We start from the raw sequence: 17,631 nt of genomic DNA, 5'->3' as shown, positions 1-17,631 counted from the left end.
ATATATTTTGAGAAAAACCTTAAACGAGTCTAAGCTCGAGTTCATGCTTAAGCGGGCCAACCGCTCATGCTCGGTTATGGAGTGTGAAATTAACACATAGAGGTCAAAACCGTTAAAATTAAAAAAATACACTAGGCTTGAGCTTTATTTGAGACCCCAACTCGAGTTTTATTATCAACCCGATCTTTAGTTGCTCGCAAACAGCTCAGCTCGTTTCCACATATTAGGCGCATATCGGAGTAGATGCACTTTCCCTCGACCAGAATAAATTTCCTAAAAATAAAAATAATTTCTCTCGGGTTCATGTTTTCTCGTAATTGATTAATTTAACAAGTGATAAAGAGTATTCTATGTTGTATTGTTAAAATTATTCAGCTAGTAAGAGAATTTAAAAGTTGAAGGGAGGAAGCACACCAGGTGTTCGATGAAATGCCTATGCGAAATATTGTATGAAATAAGGGACTGTTATTAACCACACATAAACGTCATTAGTATAAACACCCGTGTACAGTAAAAATGGGTTTACTAGGTGATGTGGATACTATCATAATTATTTTCCAAATCTATGCGGTTAACGAGACGAGTTAAAAAAAATATTAAAACTTGTGTCGACTTAGGGCCGACAATGGGTCGGGTTTAGTTATTCTCAAACCCATACCCGATTATTAAAGCATGTCCCAAACCCGTCGGGTTTTAATCAGATAATTACCCGTCGGGATTCAGGTTTTGACAAAATACCCGTCTAGTATATTCGGCCCCCCATCGGCTTTCTATCGGATTATGAAAAAATATAACTAATCAGTTATAAATAATGATTACCGTAAAAATAAAATGTCTCAAATTATTTGTTATAAACAATTTTTAACAAATAATATATGTAGAATATACTATATATAATATAAAAAGGCTATGTCGGGTAAATCAGGTATATATTCGAGTAAATACATACACATACAGCTCTATTTCATTTCTCTGACTGTGTGAGAAGAACAATAATGATGATGATGAATCGTTCTATTAATACTTTCATCAAATCAAGAGGTACCCATTTTCCATCTTACCAGTTATTAGGTTTACAATTATCTCATTATTATCACATTATTAAAGCACCTTCCGTTCACTCCAATGCTGCTTCCTCAAACCGATCTGTTATTGATAAAGTTAGGAACTTGAATGATGCCTTGAACCTGTTCGATGAAATGTCTCAAACACGCCCGCTGCCCTCGGTTGTTAACTTCACTCAGCTGTTAACTGATGTTACTAAAATGAAACATTTTGCTACTTGTCTTGATCTTTTCAACCAAATGTGTTCCCTTAGGGTTCCTGTTGATAAATACTCCATCAGCATTGCAATCAAGTGTTGTTGCCAGTTGCATCGCACCAAAGACGGTTTTGCACTCCTCGGATCTTGCTTCAGGCGGGCTATCGTACCCCATGTGTACATATTTAATGCGCTCTTAGACGGACTCGTCATTGAAGACAAGATACTTGAAGCAGAAATGTTTTTCAAGAAGCTCATTAAACAAAAGCTTTGTGAACCTAGTGTGGTTACATACAACACAATGATTAAAGGGCTTTGCAAGTTCGGTAATAACGTTACCGCAATTGCTCTGCTCAGGCTAATGGAACAGGAAAACTGCAAGCCTAATATTGTTACATTCAACACCATCATTGATAGTCTTTGCAAGGATAAAATGATAGATGATGCTTTCAACCTCTTTAAAGAAATGGTTTTTGAAAAAGGAATTATGCCGAATGTCATCACATATAATTGTATGATAAATGGGCTTTGTAAGTTAGGTCGTTGGGATGAGGCCTCAAAGATGCTAAAAGAAATGGAGGACGAAAAGATTTCTCCAAATGTGCAAACCTATACTGCATTAGTTGATGCGTTTTGCAAGGAAGGTAAAGTGGAGGAAGCTGAGGCTGTTGTCAACATCATGGTCGAGAAGGGTAAGCTTCCAAACATAGTCACTTCGGAAAAACGCTCAGGTTTGCATGTATAAATAATACTAATATTTTTTTTGTAGAGGGTAGTGACCCTTACATTCTTTTAATCTGAATACGCCCCTGTCATAAATTATCAGAGAGATAAATATAAAAAATTTATGATGAATATATGGTATTAAATTCAAAGGGCTAATATATATAAGAATTAAAATGGCTTCTTTGAATTTTTCAACCCTAGTAATGGAGCACTTTGGCCACTATTAGCAAGGAAATTAAGGGGACAAGAGAACCCCATGCATGACAATGAGACAATGAGATCTATACAATATACATGAATTTGAAACACAAATGATGTTATGTCTTTTTGTCTATGTAATGAAATAGAACAAAATTAAACTTAGCAATATTTTTTTCATATACTTATGGATGATGAGTGCACAAAAAATATTAAACCTCATGTACTAATATTTGCGTTAGCCGTAGATGGGAGGAGAACTCTATTATTAAATATTTGGAGTAAGAGTAGTTTCACGGTGTGACACTGTGACCTAGAGGTGGACAAACCGGATTTTCTCAAAGTGGTTCAGTTTAGGTCTACAAAAGTTTAAACTAGCTTTTGCCAAACTGGTTTCCAAGTGGAAAAGGATCACTTTAGTTCCAAACTAGTTCCAGTTCCAAACTAGTTTAAACGGAGATTTTCCCAACCTGATTACAAATTGGTAGTTCGGTTCCAAACCGGTTATTGCCAAACCAATTTCAATCTAGGTTTTAATTCTAATTGTGGTTCAATGTTATAAAGTGGTTTTGTTCCCGAACTGGTTTTTTTGTACACCTTCAGTGGATCTGAATATGGGTAGAAGCGTTCGAAGGGAGATGAAGGCGTGAATTCAATTGAACCGGATTGAGGGATTCATTTCGTCGCAAGCATCCAAGGCAACAACAATAGCATTGATCGGTCAGGGCAGTGGTACCATTCGTCAGTCGCTAGGGGCTGACGGAATTCAGGTTGTGTAATTGACGCTACAGAGCTAATGACCGACTGACGAGATTTTAAGATAACAAGGTCTTCATATTTGTGTGCAATGACAATACAGCCCTTCCAATATGTTTTATAATGTAGTAAAAATGAAAAAATAATAAAAAAATATATAATAAAAACTTCTGATAAAAGTAACTATAGAATACAAAACACATGTATACTTTTGTTATCAAAAGTATGCATATTTGGATTAATTATTTAAATTAAATCCAACTATAAAATAATACACATAACAGAAATTATAAGTTTGTAGATGCAAATGTATATCATAATAATAAAAAATAAATCAACTAAATCATAAGAAGCAACTAAAGTCACAATTTGATGCTACAAAACCACCCCACATTTAATACCTTTCTTAAGAGTGGTGTGTTTTAGGTTCAAAACTTTAGTCTGTTTCCCTCAAGCTTTCACTTGTGAGCCATAGTTTCTTTTGGACTATGAACACGACATCGTCTCCATCGGATTCCGATGATGAATCCGCCATCGCCACGGTTTCCCAGTGTATTGCGGGTAGGTACTTCTTCACGAAGTCGATGACGGGCTTTTTGTCCCGGACGATTAGGAAGCCTGTGGGTCTGAGGATACGATCGATCTCAATCAGTAAATCTTCACCGCTGCAACCTTTCTTTTCGATTATGTCGGTGAACACGTTGCTAGCGTGGAGAAGATCGTATGTGCGTGGGTAGGTCGAGTATGCTTCGCACCTGAAATTATGAGTGACGGGTCAAAGCAGATTACGAATGAAATGAGTTATTTTTAGTGTGGGGCCCAGTGTTGATTAGGAGTGTGAACGAGGTGAGCCGCTTGTGAGCTACTTGAGATCGGCTCGCTAAAAACTCAATTTGGCGGGAAGTTCATTTATGTTCGTTTTATTTAACAACAAACATATGACTCGTTCATTCGCTTATTATCGTGACGCTCGTTTTATGTTCATTAAAATTCGTTTATGTTTGTTCGTTGACGTTCATTTATGTTCATTAGTTTACGCTTTTTCATCAATATATTCATTTAAATTTTTTAGTTGGTTTTAGCATAGTTATGCTTATTCATCTATGTTCAGCTATGTTAGTTCGTTTACGTTTTGTGAAACGATCGCTTACACAGTTGACGAACGAACATAAACAAACACGAACACATTTATTTTCTTAAGAACGAACACGAACAAGAAAACCATGCTCGTTTAATTGTTCATGTTCGATTATTTGTTGAGTTAAAGTTAAACAAACAAATACGAACAAGCCCCGTCCATGAAATGCAGGAAATGCATACCAGTTATGAATTGAGCCGATTAAGCCTCTATCGTAAATAAGCTTCAATGTGTTAGGTCCGTCTTCAGGGACAACATTCATCACCCAAACATCTTTATTCCCCAAAGCAGCTCCAAATGAACCCAAATTCGCCTTCATGTCCATCACATTCCTAATTGTATTAGTCGATATTTTTGGGCTCAACAGATCCCAATAATTCTCAACCCTCTTACGCCACAACTCCTATATAAAGTTTTAAAAAAATATACGAAATTTATGTGAGTTTATCAACATTTGAAATGATATAATAAGAGAAACTGTATTTTTTTTTAAAATTTGTTTTACCGTGTCCTTCTCAAACATATCCCTTGAATAGCCAAAGTCAGCAAGACGTGGTGGCGGAGAAGTTAGCCTAGCCGGCCATGGAGCCAATCCACTTCCTTTAGTTGTGTGATCGTCTGATAAAAAGAAAAAGAAAACATAAGTGTTTTGAAACCAGTTTGTAGCGGTTTTCACAATTAATCAAGTTATGGCATATGAAAGTAAATAATATGAATACAGAAATACTTACGTTCGGAGTAAGGTGTGATGCAGGCTTCCATATTAACACCATACACAGCGTCTGGATCATCATTTGACCGACAAAGAGGAGGCTGAGTACCAGGAGCTCTCTCCATGTAACAATCATTAGTCAAAGGCTTGACCCAAATAACAGTTTGGTTCCTTTTTGCAGCTATTTTCCAGCACATGCGTTCAACAAGTGCACTCATCTCTTTCCAGATTCTAAGATCCTCTTCATCTTGTGCATATGCTTCAGGAGACGAGTAAGCGAAGTAGCCACCTGGTCTAAGCAATCTGTCTAACTCAAGTAGAAGAATACCGTCCCTTTGAAGCCAATCAATTCTACAGCGGGAACAATGCGCAAGTTCAAAAGATCTACTCGGGTAAGGAAGTCTTTTTGTTCCAAGAACACCAAGATATGCAGGAATGCCTCGTTCTAGAGCAAACTGGATTTGATTTTGATGCACGTCGTTAGGTGCTAATGACATTGCAATGATGTCAGATGAAAGAAGATATCCACCAAAACTTGCAACACCGCAACCAACATCAAGAACCGTTCGTAAGTTTCCTTCGTTGTTCATGATATCTTTTGAGAAGTTGAGCATCTGTTAATTATGTTATCCATTAGATATACAATATAGAATAAAGTATGGCTATTAGTTATCATAAGAGATTAAACACGCGTGTGATAATGTTTACGTTTGCAAGTGATTTGATGTACTTATCAGCTCCGTAGTGGAAATGAGTTCCTCCACCTGGGAATATGATCTTTTCACCTTTCACAACCATCCAGTTTTGGTCTGACTTCTCGTGTGCAAGGTGGGTATGTGGGATGTTTGCTTTCCATACTTCGTCTCTGCTCTTTGGCCACTTGATGGGGACCTGCATTAACAAATAAAACCAGGACGCAAAAATTAAGATCATTTCAACTAACCTATGAGAAGTAGAAACAAATAACGATCAGCATATAAGAAATTTCCAATGTTGTTCGATTATAACAGGGGCAACTTCATCCAATTTACTCGTGAATGGGTTGATTCAGGTTGTGTACTTATCTCTAATGGGTCAAAGACGTAAATAAAACAAAATTAGCTCAAAAGAATACAGGGCAAACGAGTTGAATGGGTTAGAATGTTTCATGTCAACCCAACTCGATTTTTGACATGGTACTAAACCGTCCCAAATTTAACCGTTTTGAACAGGTACCAAACAGTCCAAAAGTTACCAGTTTGACCCATTGCCCAATCAGCCCCATCCACCCCTATAACCTATTACCACCTCAAGTTGATTAGATACACACCTTGTACCCTGATGGGGGAGGTATCAAGCAGTTAAAACGCCTTTCAGGCGGAGGACAATGCCTTTCATAGTGCTCCATCAAAGACAAATCCAACTTCAATCTCATCTGGTAGATAAGGTTGCGGTCTAGGCAAGGTATCAATTCAGAGTATCTATCATCACAAACCTTCAAGAAATATACAGCAAGTTAAACAGGTAAATTCATAATATTCTCCTAAACAAATTATAATCCTACTTCATGTGAATAACTTACAGGAAAGCTTTTCGGTACAATACCATCATCATCCTCCAAACCAAATTTAAAATCATCTTGCTTGTTGCCAAGATCAGATTCTTCATCACCGCCTAAGTAGGATGATCCAAGCTTCCTTAGAGACCGGCTACCATGCTCTAGTGCTGACTGACCTTGATTCTCAGAGCCAAAATACAAATACAGGAAAAGAAGGGCAGCTGCCACGAGAATTAAAGTTGTGAGCAAACGCTTCTTCTGAGATCCATCTTGTCTTCCTCTCATAATTAATGCTATGTTTGATACCCCACTATGTTATTCGGTTTTCACTTCAGATGCCCTTTATAGATCACAAGGATGATCTCATAGTTTCTTGACTTCTTCAATAGATGATAGATAATTAACTGGTGTTTTCTTTATAAACTCTAGTTTATGGGTTCCCCAAATCCCTCAGAATTAAAGATGATATATAAGAGTTATTGGCCGACCAACCTGTTATGCAGAAGGAAAACCTATCAGCATCATTAGCAGATTACTCTCAGATTAGAATTAATTACTGAATCTATTAGGGTTTATACGGAACAGAGAAAATAAAACTAAAATAGGAAAATTATACGACATTGTTCACTAAATCTTACAGCTTCACTTAGCAACAGTGTTTCGGTCAAAAGTCTCAAAATAAAAAAAAAATCTTGTTTTTTCAAGAATACAAATATAAGAATATTGTTTTACCTTTTCTTTAAAAGGAAAAAGATAAAGTAAAAAGTGTTTATAACTGGCGTATTCAAGGTTGTTCGTGACAATTGTAGTATTTATTCAATCAGACTTTCAATGCTTCCTTAACTACCAAACAGTCAACTGAGATTCAGTAAATATTAACTTGAGTTGTCAAACATAATGAATATTAACGACCCTAGTGCCATGAATCAGAATCATAACTTCCAGATCTAACAAAAATAAAACTAAATCACATCAACTCATTTGTAGTTCCGAAATATCCAAATTTCTCACAATCCCAAACAAATAAACGTAATCACAGCTTATTTAAAACTTTCTCCAATCTCCACGTTAGATGTTGTTGCAAGAGACATTCACAACATGTATAGTATATTCCATGCTGAAGTTAAGCAACTGTCAGCACCTCATTCCAGACCAGTTGCTTATTCGCATTTTTCTAACCTACAATCCTAAAAACGGATAGAAGTATTGTCGACACTAGACGTGCAAACGAGCCAAGCCGCTCGTAAGCTACTCGGCTCGAATCAAGCCAAGCTTAAACGAGCTCAGGCCAAAATATAAGCGTGTTTTAATAAACGAGCCCGAGCCTCACTTGTTGAGCTCATGCCAGCTAGAAAGCCTGTTATTTATATAGTTATAACTTTTAATTTAATATTAAATTTAATATATTATATATACAATTACGAAAAAAATATAGTAGACTATATATATCATGTAATATAAAAATAACTAATATATACTAAAAATAAGTATAAATATAAGTATAGTAAATTAGTAATTAATAAATAATAAACGAGCCGAGCTCGATCTCTAGAAATAGAACTCGAAATGATTGAGCTTAAATACCACTCACGGGTCGACCGACACTAATCAAATAACGAACCGAAAGAATAACTATAACGAATTAATTCACACTGTCCATGTCACTAACTCCGAGCATCACAAATTCACTACCGAATCTAATTATACACAAAATCATAACGAAACGAACCCGATCTATAACGCTCGAGCTTGAGAAACTACTCTCTTATATATAAAATTATGAAAAAAATCAGATAATATATACCACATTATATATAAAATATATACAAGATAAAAGTATATATATAAATGTAAGTAAAATAATTAATAAATAATAAATGAGTCGAGCACAAGCTGAGATCAAGCTTGAAAAACTACTCACTGGCTCGAGCTCTAGAATTCGAGCGCGAAACTAACCACACTCAAGCTTGAAAAACTACTCACGAGCCAACCGACACTAACCAAATCACGAACCGAAAGTATAACTACAACGAATTAAACACTTACGCTAGGTTTAATTAATTAATTAAATCACACTGTCCACGTCACTAACTCAAATCTAATTACAATCAAATTCATAATAAACTGATCCGATCTATAACAGTAACACTAAACCTAAACTCATAACACTAATTATACACTTAAATTTAACCGTAATTAATAAAATAAGTGTAATTCGAGATCAGATCTAACGGATTAACGAATGAATATAGAGGAATTGAGCTTACAGTCGTCCGTACGACGGATCTAAAGTCTGGATTCTCGTTCGTGATTACGGACTTGTGGAATAGAATATTGTAACGAGATCTGAGAGCTTGTTGATGCAACGGTGGTGGTTTATATTTAGTTATTGTTAGTATTATTTTAGACCTTTATGTTATGATGTTGGTGTGGTTGGAGTCCTTGAAGTTTATGAATATTATTAACTGATCATTCGGTTATGGTTACGGTCAGTGTTGTAAAGATATCCTGACAAGGCGTCGACTTATCCCCACTGATTAAGTTTAGGCTAATCGATCAATGGTCAAATCTGGCCAAAATTAAGATTAATCGGACGTAGTCAGCCTTTTCTGGCGAGGTTCTGGCCAAACTCGGTGGTTTCCAGCGAGTGACTGGCAAATTTCCAACCAAAATGTGTTTGAGTATATATGAAACTGAAATTTATACATTGAAGTCTGATTCGATTAATCCTGATTAATCGTTAGTCCACATCCCATCATCCGACTAACGATTTTTACAACACTGGTTATGGTAAATGTGTCTTAGTTAGCTGACTTTAGTTGAAACTGAACTGAACCTTATAGTGTTTATTGAAATTTTGATACATACATTTTTATCTTTTTTGTCTCTATTTTTAGCTTCAAACGTATTTTTTGATACGTATATTTATGTTGTAAATTTTAATAACTGACATATTTCAGCTTCGGAGCTTAATGACTGAGATTGGAATACCATGACCGAACCTTTCAACCGGAACAAAGGAGAAAAATAATGATAAAAAAATATATTGGATACGTAACTGAAACTGGCCTGTAACCTACGGTTAACCGACCATTTAGTTATAGTTAAACAATCTTTTATAACCAAGCTTGGAACCGGGATACTTCAGCTTCGAAACTTCATAAATGAGTTTGAACATCATAACCAGACAGTTTTCAGCTGAAACAAAGGAAAAATTAATAGGTAATACGCTGGTCAGTTAACCAAACTTAACCGAAACCAACCCATAACCAATGGTTAACCAACTATTCAATTATGGTTAAACAATCATCGATAACTTAAGCTCGTCTATGATTATGGTTAATCGCCCATAAGAGTTCCGCACGCGGTATTTATTTATTTACTTTTTTATTTCTATATTTAGACCCTTGCTTTATGAAGTTATTATCTTTTTTGCATGAATAAGCATAAGCACAGTGTCGGTGTAGGAAGTGGATTTCATTTTCAGTAGGCAAATCGCATTTACACCATCCCATGTGCTTTAAATTATAAAGAAACCTACAATTTGGTGAATTTACAAAAACATCCCTGAAGTTTGTTTCAACTTTATGAAATATAAATGAGAGTTTCTTTACATCAAATGCTAAGGCTACCCGTAGTGGGCGATTTTTGGGCGATAGGGGCTACAACATCCCCCCCCCCCCTCCGGCCAAAATGTGGGGCGATAGAGGGGGGGGGCAATTATTTGTCGGGCGAAATGTGTGTGTGTTTAGTATATATATTAAATATTATTATTATATATGTTTGTGTGTAGTATATATATATATATATATATTAACCTACAACACCATTACACCCCAAAAACAAATTTATACCCTTTGCTGACCGGGCGCCACGTGTCGTAATTCGCCCAATTTGTAGCTCCTCCACTAACATAGCCTAAGTGACTATTTATTTACATTTGATTCATTTGGACTTCAGCATGTTTGGTTTTAGAAAGAAAAACATTTGAATAGTTAAAATTATGTTGAATCAGTCAGACTCATGTTGTTGCTCATGTTGTTGCTGAATGAGACAAATACTTTATCTTAATGAACCAAGCAACCCCTAAGACTCTCTTTACCAAGTTCATGGTTGAATAAATTAGAAGGTGTTTGTTCGGTTAGTTAAAACTTAGGTTCGAGTACAATAAAATCGATTGGTCAGTTTCGGTTAATTCTCCACTTGAGTGTCTAGTCGAATGGGCTTGTTATTCTTGTTCTTGTTGTAAAAAAAAAATACTTTGCAAATTTTTTAGTTATGTTTTAGTTCTTGTAACTTTAATTCAAATTTTATTTTAATGTTTATATCACATTGTGTTTTGCATTTTTTTTGTCATTTTAATCCAACTCGCTAACATCATTAGAGGATGTGTTAAGTTGTTAACTCAAATTGTATTTTAGTCGATTTATTCTTTGTACAATATAGGTGTCGTTCGAAATTAATAAACCAGAGAATATATATTATTACACTTATTTACTATTATATCATTTTTTTAAGATAGAGAGGCAATTCTAAATATTATATGCATTGTTTTTTATTTCTTTTGTTGTTATCAAATTTGAATATAAAAAGTGAACGATATCCACAATAGTTATTATTAATCGTTGGAAAACCAACTAATTTAGTTACTAGCATAGGTTATGTCACTAACTCTGTCATTTTCCCCATCTTGACAAAAGTATGTCCTGTTTTTCTTGATTTCAACTAATAACCATTTTATACAAACATTTATTTATTTCTTTCATTGAAATATTCACAAAGTATGTCTTATTTTTCTTGATTTCAACTAACCATTTTTTATATATTCTTTTAATTACTTCATGCAAATCACAACATGGCATTAGTGGTGTTTGCGGTTTGGTTTAAAACCATGAAACCGTCCAAACCGGTCATCAGTTTGGTTTCATAATTGTCCTCTTTTGTTGACTTTTGGTCGATGAGTTAACCAGTTTCAAAATTTCAAAGCGTAATGAACGGTTTGATTAACGGTTTTAAAAGTTTTAAACCGTATAATACCGGCTCGGACCACATGATTGTATTATATTTAGATTATTTTTTATATGTTATATTGCAAATACTTGATTATTGTTTTGTATTAGGTTTAGTAAAACATAATCTAGGCCACATGGCCCGCGTATATTAGATTACTTGAAGCCAGCCCATCATCTAAGTGGGTATCTACTTCACTTGAAGTGTAATGGGCTCCAAGTTAATATTTGGTTTAATATATACTTGTACAAGTGAAAAAAAAGGTTCGTAACCGGTTAACCGGAAACTGAACTCGGTTGTTTCTAAAACCGATTTCTGCCAAACCTGTTCCCAATCCGAACCAAATCGTCGGTTCGTACAGAGGTTTAATTATTTCACAATCAAACCGGTTTTAAATCGGTTAACTGAACTGGTCCCGTTTGACTAGTTCTATGCTTAAACCGGTTTCTAAATCGAACCGGTTTGGGTCAAATTTTGAACATGCAAAACCAACCGGGTCGGTTTGAAAAAAGAAAAACCGGTTTTGTACATCTTTAAATTCTAAATCTTTTTTATGCATATTCTTCTGAAATGGAAGCATAAGATGCCAATGTTGAAATCAGATGAAAAAAATCAACTGTTTAAGAGTATTTAATACATATAATGTTCATATACGAAATACATAACTAGCAGGCAAGTACTAGCTCATGAAGGGAATTCTCATATTACAACACATACACATAGATAAACTACGTTTGAGATTTGAGATATCTTGACATTACAACCGCAGTAAACACAGTTTATTACGAACCTAACCTTATTAATTTCATATTGATAAGCGTCTACGAACCATCAAGTTCAAATTAAGCGGGTTGATTAAACGCATATTGTAACCTTTAACCAAAATTTAACCTATTTGCTTAACTATATGTATGTGTACGTTTATGCATGTTAGTATGTTACTAAGATTGAGACCCTGAAACAAACACAATTGCCACTAGCTTTTATGATAGACACACTTAGCTAGCTTTAGTCAATTCATCACTAGGATGAAAAGTAATAGTCTAATAATAGTCTAATAGATACAAATATAACATTTCAATTTATGTACACGATATCTATCCATTCATATAGAATTTTGCATTTTTAGGTTATAATTCGATATAAACAATATTACTATTAAGAAAGGTCCAAACAGCAACCACTTTAAATAGTGGCCAAAAACTGTTGCTAATATGTCCATTTAATTAATAATAAGATTTGCAATATAAAATTTTTGAAAAAAAATATATATACATTTTATCGTTGAGAAGTTAGTAACCTAGAAAACTGTTCGAGCCTAGGCCAAACCAGAAATCAGAGATTGATTACATAAATTCGATTTTCATTGGTTCGGTTCAGTTCAGTTTTCAAATTAATCATTTTAAAACCTGATATTGAACCCCATAAATGTAGTTACAAAAATCACATCATAGCAATTAACAGTAATAATTTAATTCATGAATAAAATAGTTTAGGAAAATTTACAAATAATACACAAACAGAAAAATTATAGCCTAATATATGAATTTAAGATCTCTAAGGTTTAACCAAATTGATATCTCTATAAACGAAACCGGATTACTGATTACCTAATCCGGCGTCAGTTAAAAACGAATCAGAAATCAAATACGTAATTTAATTCGATTTTAAATAGTTTGGTTTGCACTTCAATCAGTTTGAAACCTGATATGAAACCTTTGAATACATGAATAAAATAGTTTAGAAACTTTGACAAACAATATACAACTCAAATCAAGCATACGAGTAAACAAACATGACTTGACAAGATACTTAAAAGAATAAATATACAACAATTATGCATACACATCCAATAATTTATTGAAGCATTAAAACAACAATATAACAACATGTTAGATAAAATAAAATAAAAATTACTAATAAATGTGGGTACCCTCAATTCAGTTCGATTTTAACTGGGTTTCAGTTCCCTTTGGTTTACAGTTAAACAGTTAACAAATTTGAAACCATATTTTAAACTCCATAAATGTAATTACAAAACTAATAATTTAATTCATGAATAAAATAATTTAGAAACTTTGACAAACAATATACAACTCAAATTGAGCATATGAATAAGCATAAGTTGACAAGATACTTATCAAAGATTATGCATATCCAATTATTTATTGAAGCATTAAAACAACAATACAACTTGCTAGATAGAATATAATAATTTTATTTAATGTTCAACGAACATAGAATTGCCTAGGTATTTTGTACGGCGTGATTCAATTGCAAAAAGCCACCGTCGGCTGGCCCACCCAAACGTACGGAACATTTAAGCGCCTCCAAGTTATTTCCAATTCTGGGGAAAACCCACCCGCCCGAAGGTCCACTGGTGGTAAAACCCGACGCCCTTAGGATCGAACTGAAAATAACAAAGATCCTGGTCTTCCTTCATTGAGCAACCCATGCCTCCCAAAGTGATATGGTTGTTCAAAAAGCTCATGACTCGCTTGATAAAAACTCGAATAAAGCTAGCTAAGAAAACTTGATTTGTAACAACCTGGCCTGAGCTGACTTCGTTTTGTAACCGAGCCAAAATTGGTCCAAGAACGGCTCGGCTCGGCTCGATCTTAGGCTCGTTTAACTTCAAAATCGAGCTCGACCCTAACTGAGTTGTCTCGTTTAATTTCAAACTCTTGAAACCACTCTGACTCGACTCGGGCTCATAATAAGAATAATAATAATAATAAATGTGGGTTTTCGTCTCATCGTTTGTTTCGTCAGAGAGTTCTGTTCTTGTGACATAACGGTTGTCAAGTGACAGTCGATAGTAGTTTCCCGAGGAAATGCCCAAGCCAAACTATGAAGCCAGCGTAAACTCAGTTAAAACAACATAATTTGATCAAAGTATGACAACTAGCTCTTTAAATTTGAAAATTGCAATGACCAAACACAAAGAAAAAAAAAACTGTTCTTCCAAATAATAAAAATAAACATAATAATTATTATAAATAATAATAATAATAATAATAATAATAATAATAATAATAAAAGTGGGTACCCTCAATTCATCCAGTATCCCCGCCGTTCCTTCCCACATGCATGTTCCCATTTTCAGACTTGAATTCATGTATTTGCCACCTCTCTCTCTCTCTTTCTCCTTGGCATTTTATCAAACACCTTACATTCATCACTCTCTCACAAACCCCTTAATTATTTCTTCTCATTCATCCTTCATTTCCAAATGGACATCAAAACCTCAGAGATTAAGCTCCGAAAGCGCCGGCTTCCAACGACTACATTATCACAGTTTTTTATGGATAAACCACATTCGCCGCAACGAAATGAGAAGTGCGTTGAGAAGTCTGATCGGAGCGTAGAGGAGGAGCCGGTGTCTTCGGCATTGCAGAATCCGGTAAGCGGTATTTTTTTTCTTTTGTTAACGTTAATCTAGTATTAAAATTAAAATAATAACGTAAAGGCTGGCAAGAAGCTAGACAATTACAAGAAAGAAATCAACATTAAACAAATATATATATATATATTTTTGAATGGTATGTTAAAATAAAATAAAAAAGACTAGCAAGAAGCTAAAGAAATTAAAATCGAAAATTAAATTAAGCATCAATCAAAATCAATAATGATAACTATTTTTAATGGTAAGGTGGTATTAAAATAAAAACGAAAAGGCTAGCAAGAAGGTAGACAGTTAAAAGAAAGAAATCAAAATCGATAACCGATATTTTTTTTCTTTTTTGAACGGCAAGGTGGTGTATGCTAAAATAAACACGTAAACGCTAGCAAGAAGCTAGACATTTACAAGAAAGAAATCGAAATCGAGCATTTAACAAACACCAATCAAAATGGTAGGGTCCCCTTCCCGGGTTGCTGTTTTTTTCGCTTAGCAATGTAAATATACTTGTTTTCGTCCAAAAAAATAAAAAATTATACGTAATGTAAATTTACACATATTCACTGAAAATTTTGAGTCTGGTACCCCTAGTTTATGAAATTTTATGTCTTAAGTTTACGCTCCTGTGTTTTTATCCACGCTTCGTCACTGATTGACACCTTCCATTTTATAAACGCCCTTACTTTCCTAAAGTTTTAGTTTCAGTGATTTCATGAGTAAAGTTGATCAACTTTAATTCATACTCACACTTAATTTTTTTACAAAAATAATAACACTAATTTAACAAAATCTATAAAGTGACTATAATGTTAAATGTGAAAGCAAAAATGTATGATTTAAGTAATAATTAAATTACAAAAAAATAAATTTAAAAGGTAACAACAATTAAATATGTATAGAGGATGATTCAATGCAGAATAACTTTAAACAATAACTAATACTTTTTACCAACTTTTAATAAACATAATTCAGGATTAACCATATATATAATATATATGTAACATTTTACAGGTAACAAATCCACACCACAGCCAATCTTTAAGCTTTATGGAGAAAGATAATAGCTTTGTGGACATGCCCTTGACTTATGTTGCAAAGCCATTTGAGGTAATGATGACTTCTATTTTCATATGTTAACTTTTTTTTTTCTGAACGGCAAAGATTTTATCAGAAGAGTGAACTGTGGTTTTCGTTCCTTTGATTTGTCTAAATTTGCGGTTTAGTCCAATAGTTTCAAATTTACGATTTTCGTACATGTGGTTTCATTCCACTTGTAATTAAACTCGAATTCATTAACCCCATTAAGTCTGGTCATTAAATCCATCAGCGTGCCCCTCACGTGAGGGGCAGCTTTGTCCTTTTTCTCTCCAAGTCGTAATTCGCAAGCCCCCTCACGTGAGGGGCTGAGGTGTATTTGGGGTAAAAAGGACAAAACTGCCCCTCACGTGAAGGGTATGCTGATGGGTTTAACGACCAGACTTAACGGGGTTAATGAATTCGGGTTTAATTGCAAGTGAAATGAAATCACAGGAAAAAAATCACAAATTTGAAACTATTGGACTAAAACCGCAGATTTGGACAAACCACAGGGACGGAAACCGCAGTTTTCTCTATTAAGAAACACTCGACAAGTAAGAAACTAGACAGGACGAGACAGAGATATTAGTTAATAGTTCAAACTAATATCTTTTTAAGTAATTACATCAAGTTTTTTCAAAATTATATCCTATTTCATTCCTTTTGTCAATGTTTTGCCATTATAGGAAGTGTTCTAATGTTCTATAGCTTTCACATTCCTAGTACATAAAATAAGACACAAATGTGTTTACTCGAATTTTACATAAACGGACACGTTTAATACGAAACCAATTTAAGTAGAGTCGTAGAGAACAAAAACGCAATCACCCACCCCACCACTTTTTTTTTTTGTCATCAAATAGTAAGGATGACGTACAAGTATATTATACAGTTATTGTAGTAGTATATTTCACAATGGTTCTATATTAAACAAGTGCTCTATACAAAAACTATGTTTAAAGAAAAAAATTTAAACAAAATGAAAATCTTATTTTGAAACAAGGGTATCAATTATTTGATGTTTATGTAATATTCCTTGTCCTATAAGTCAGAAAGCCAACGAGGTTGTGGTGTCACCTCCGTATTTTTCTTTGTTGAATTATTAGCTAGTATAATGCAATTGGGTTTAAAAACTATTAATCTTTGCCAAAAAAAGAAAATGATAGTAATAAAGATATGGATTGCGGAATTATAGCTCTGTCTCTTGCGAAGTTACACATATGTACCTCACACGAGGTAAATATAGGGGTGTGCATGGTGCGGTTCGGTGCAGTTTTGGGCTAAAACCGAACTGAAAACCAAACTTTTGGTTATTTGACTTTTTAAAACCGTTCGGTTTTGGTTACTTTGGTTTTCGGTTTTCGGGTTCAATTCGGTTTTGAATTCGTTTTTTCGGTTTTTCTACTCGTATTCGGGGCCAAAAAAGTTTGACCCAAGATATTGAATTGGGCTTAATATTTTTTTTTAAAAAAAATAATGATTAACAAATATTGTTTATTTGTGCATAGAATATTAACAGCTAAAAAAGATGCCTACATTCAAAATTATAAATAAAATGTCATAAATTCAATAGCAACCGTTACATATTAAAAAAATATTCAAGTGGATAAAACATACACGATTCAACCAAAAAGTAATTCAACGTAACAATGCACATTTAGTAGAGAAGTATTATTTGTTGTTGTTGTTGTTATTATTATTATTAATCACATAAAGAATTAAACAAATAGTTAGAGGTCTGTTCGGTTTTAATGATTACAGTATGTTTTGGTTATTTCAGTTTTTTTTTGTTATTTCGGTTCGGTTTGGTTTTTTT

General features: G+C 34.1%; 2 protein-coding genes across 2 annotated transcripts in view; one reads left to right on the top strand and one right to left on the bottom strand.

Annotated features, from left to right (window-relative positions):
- Positions 1-3,167: 3,167 nt before the first annotated feature.
- Positions 3,168-8,687, bottom strand: LOC143612796 (putative methyltransferase PMT3). Its single transcript, XM_077086691.1, has 8 exons — positions 8,596-8,687; positions 6,353-6,820; positions 6,101-6,265; positions 5,500-5,682; positions 4,811-5,405; positions 4,585-4,697; positions 4,262-4,482; positions 3,168-3,696 (listed from the first exon to the last, which is right to left on the bottom strand). Exons 2-8 carry the CDS (start codon positions 6,611-6,613, stop codon positions 3,378-3,380), a joined length of 1,857 nt encoding a protein of 618 aa, XP_076942806.1. The 5' UTR covers positions 6,614-6,820; positions 8,596-8,687; the 3' UTR covers positions 3,168-3,377.
- Positions 8,688-14,570: 5,883 nt separating this feature from the next.
- The window catches only part of LOC143612787 (uncharacterized), a 4,687-nt gene continuing 1,626 nt past the window's right edge, over positions 14,571-17,631 (top strand). Inside the window, exons 1-2 of the mRNA XM_077086687.1 lie at positions 14,571-14,741; positions 15,750-15,845. Coding sequence (XP_076942802.1) covers positions 14,571-14,741; positions 15,750-15,845 — 267 coding nt within the window. The remainder of the gene's footprint in view (positions 14,742-15,749; positions 15,846-17,631) is intronic.

Source organism: Bidens hawaiensis, unplaced genomic scaffold (genome assembly GCF_021521415.1).
Source record: "Bidens hawaiensis isolate Kalapana, Puna unplaced genomic scaffold, B.hawaiensis_p1.1 tig00035550_1, whole genome shotgun sequence".
In the NCBI taxonomy this organism is placed as follows: Eukaryota; Viridiplantae; Streptophyta; class Magnoliopsida; order Asterales; family Asteraceae; genus Bidens; species Bidens hawaiensis.
This window is presented reverse-complemented; position numbering and strand designations above follow the sequence as displayed.

Coding starts and splice junctions, on each gene's coding strand:
- LOC143612796 (XM_077086691.1), bottom strand. CDS start 6,613: ATGAGAGGAAGACAAGATGGATCTCAGAAGAAGCGTTTGCTCACAACT. Junction 5,683..6,100: donor CTCCCCCATCAGGGTACAAG/GTGTGTATCTAA, acceptor TTGTTAATGCAG/GTCCCCATCAAGTGGCCAAA. Junction 4,698..4,810: donor CATCACACCTTACTCCGAAC/GTAAGTATTTCT, acceptor TCTTTTTATCAG/ACGATCACACAACTAAAGGA.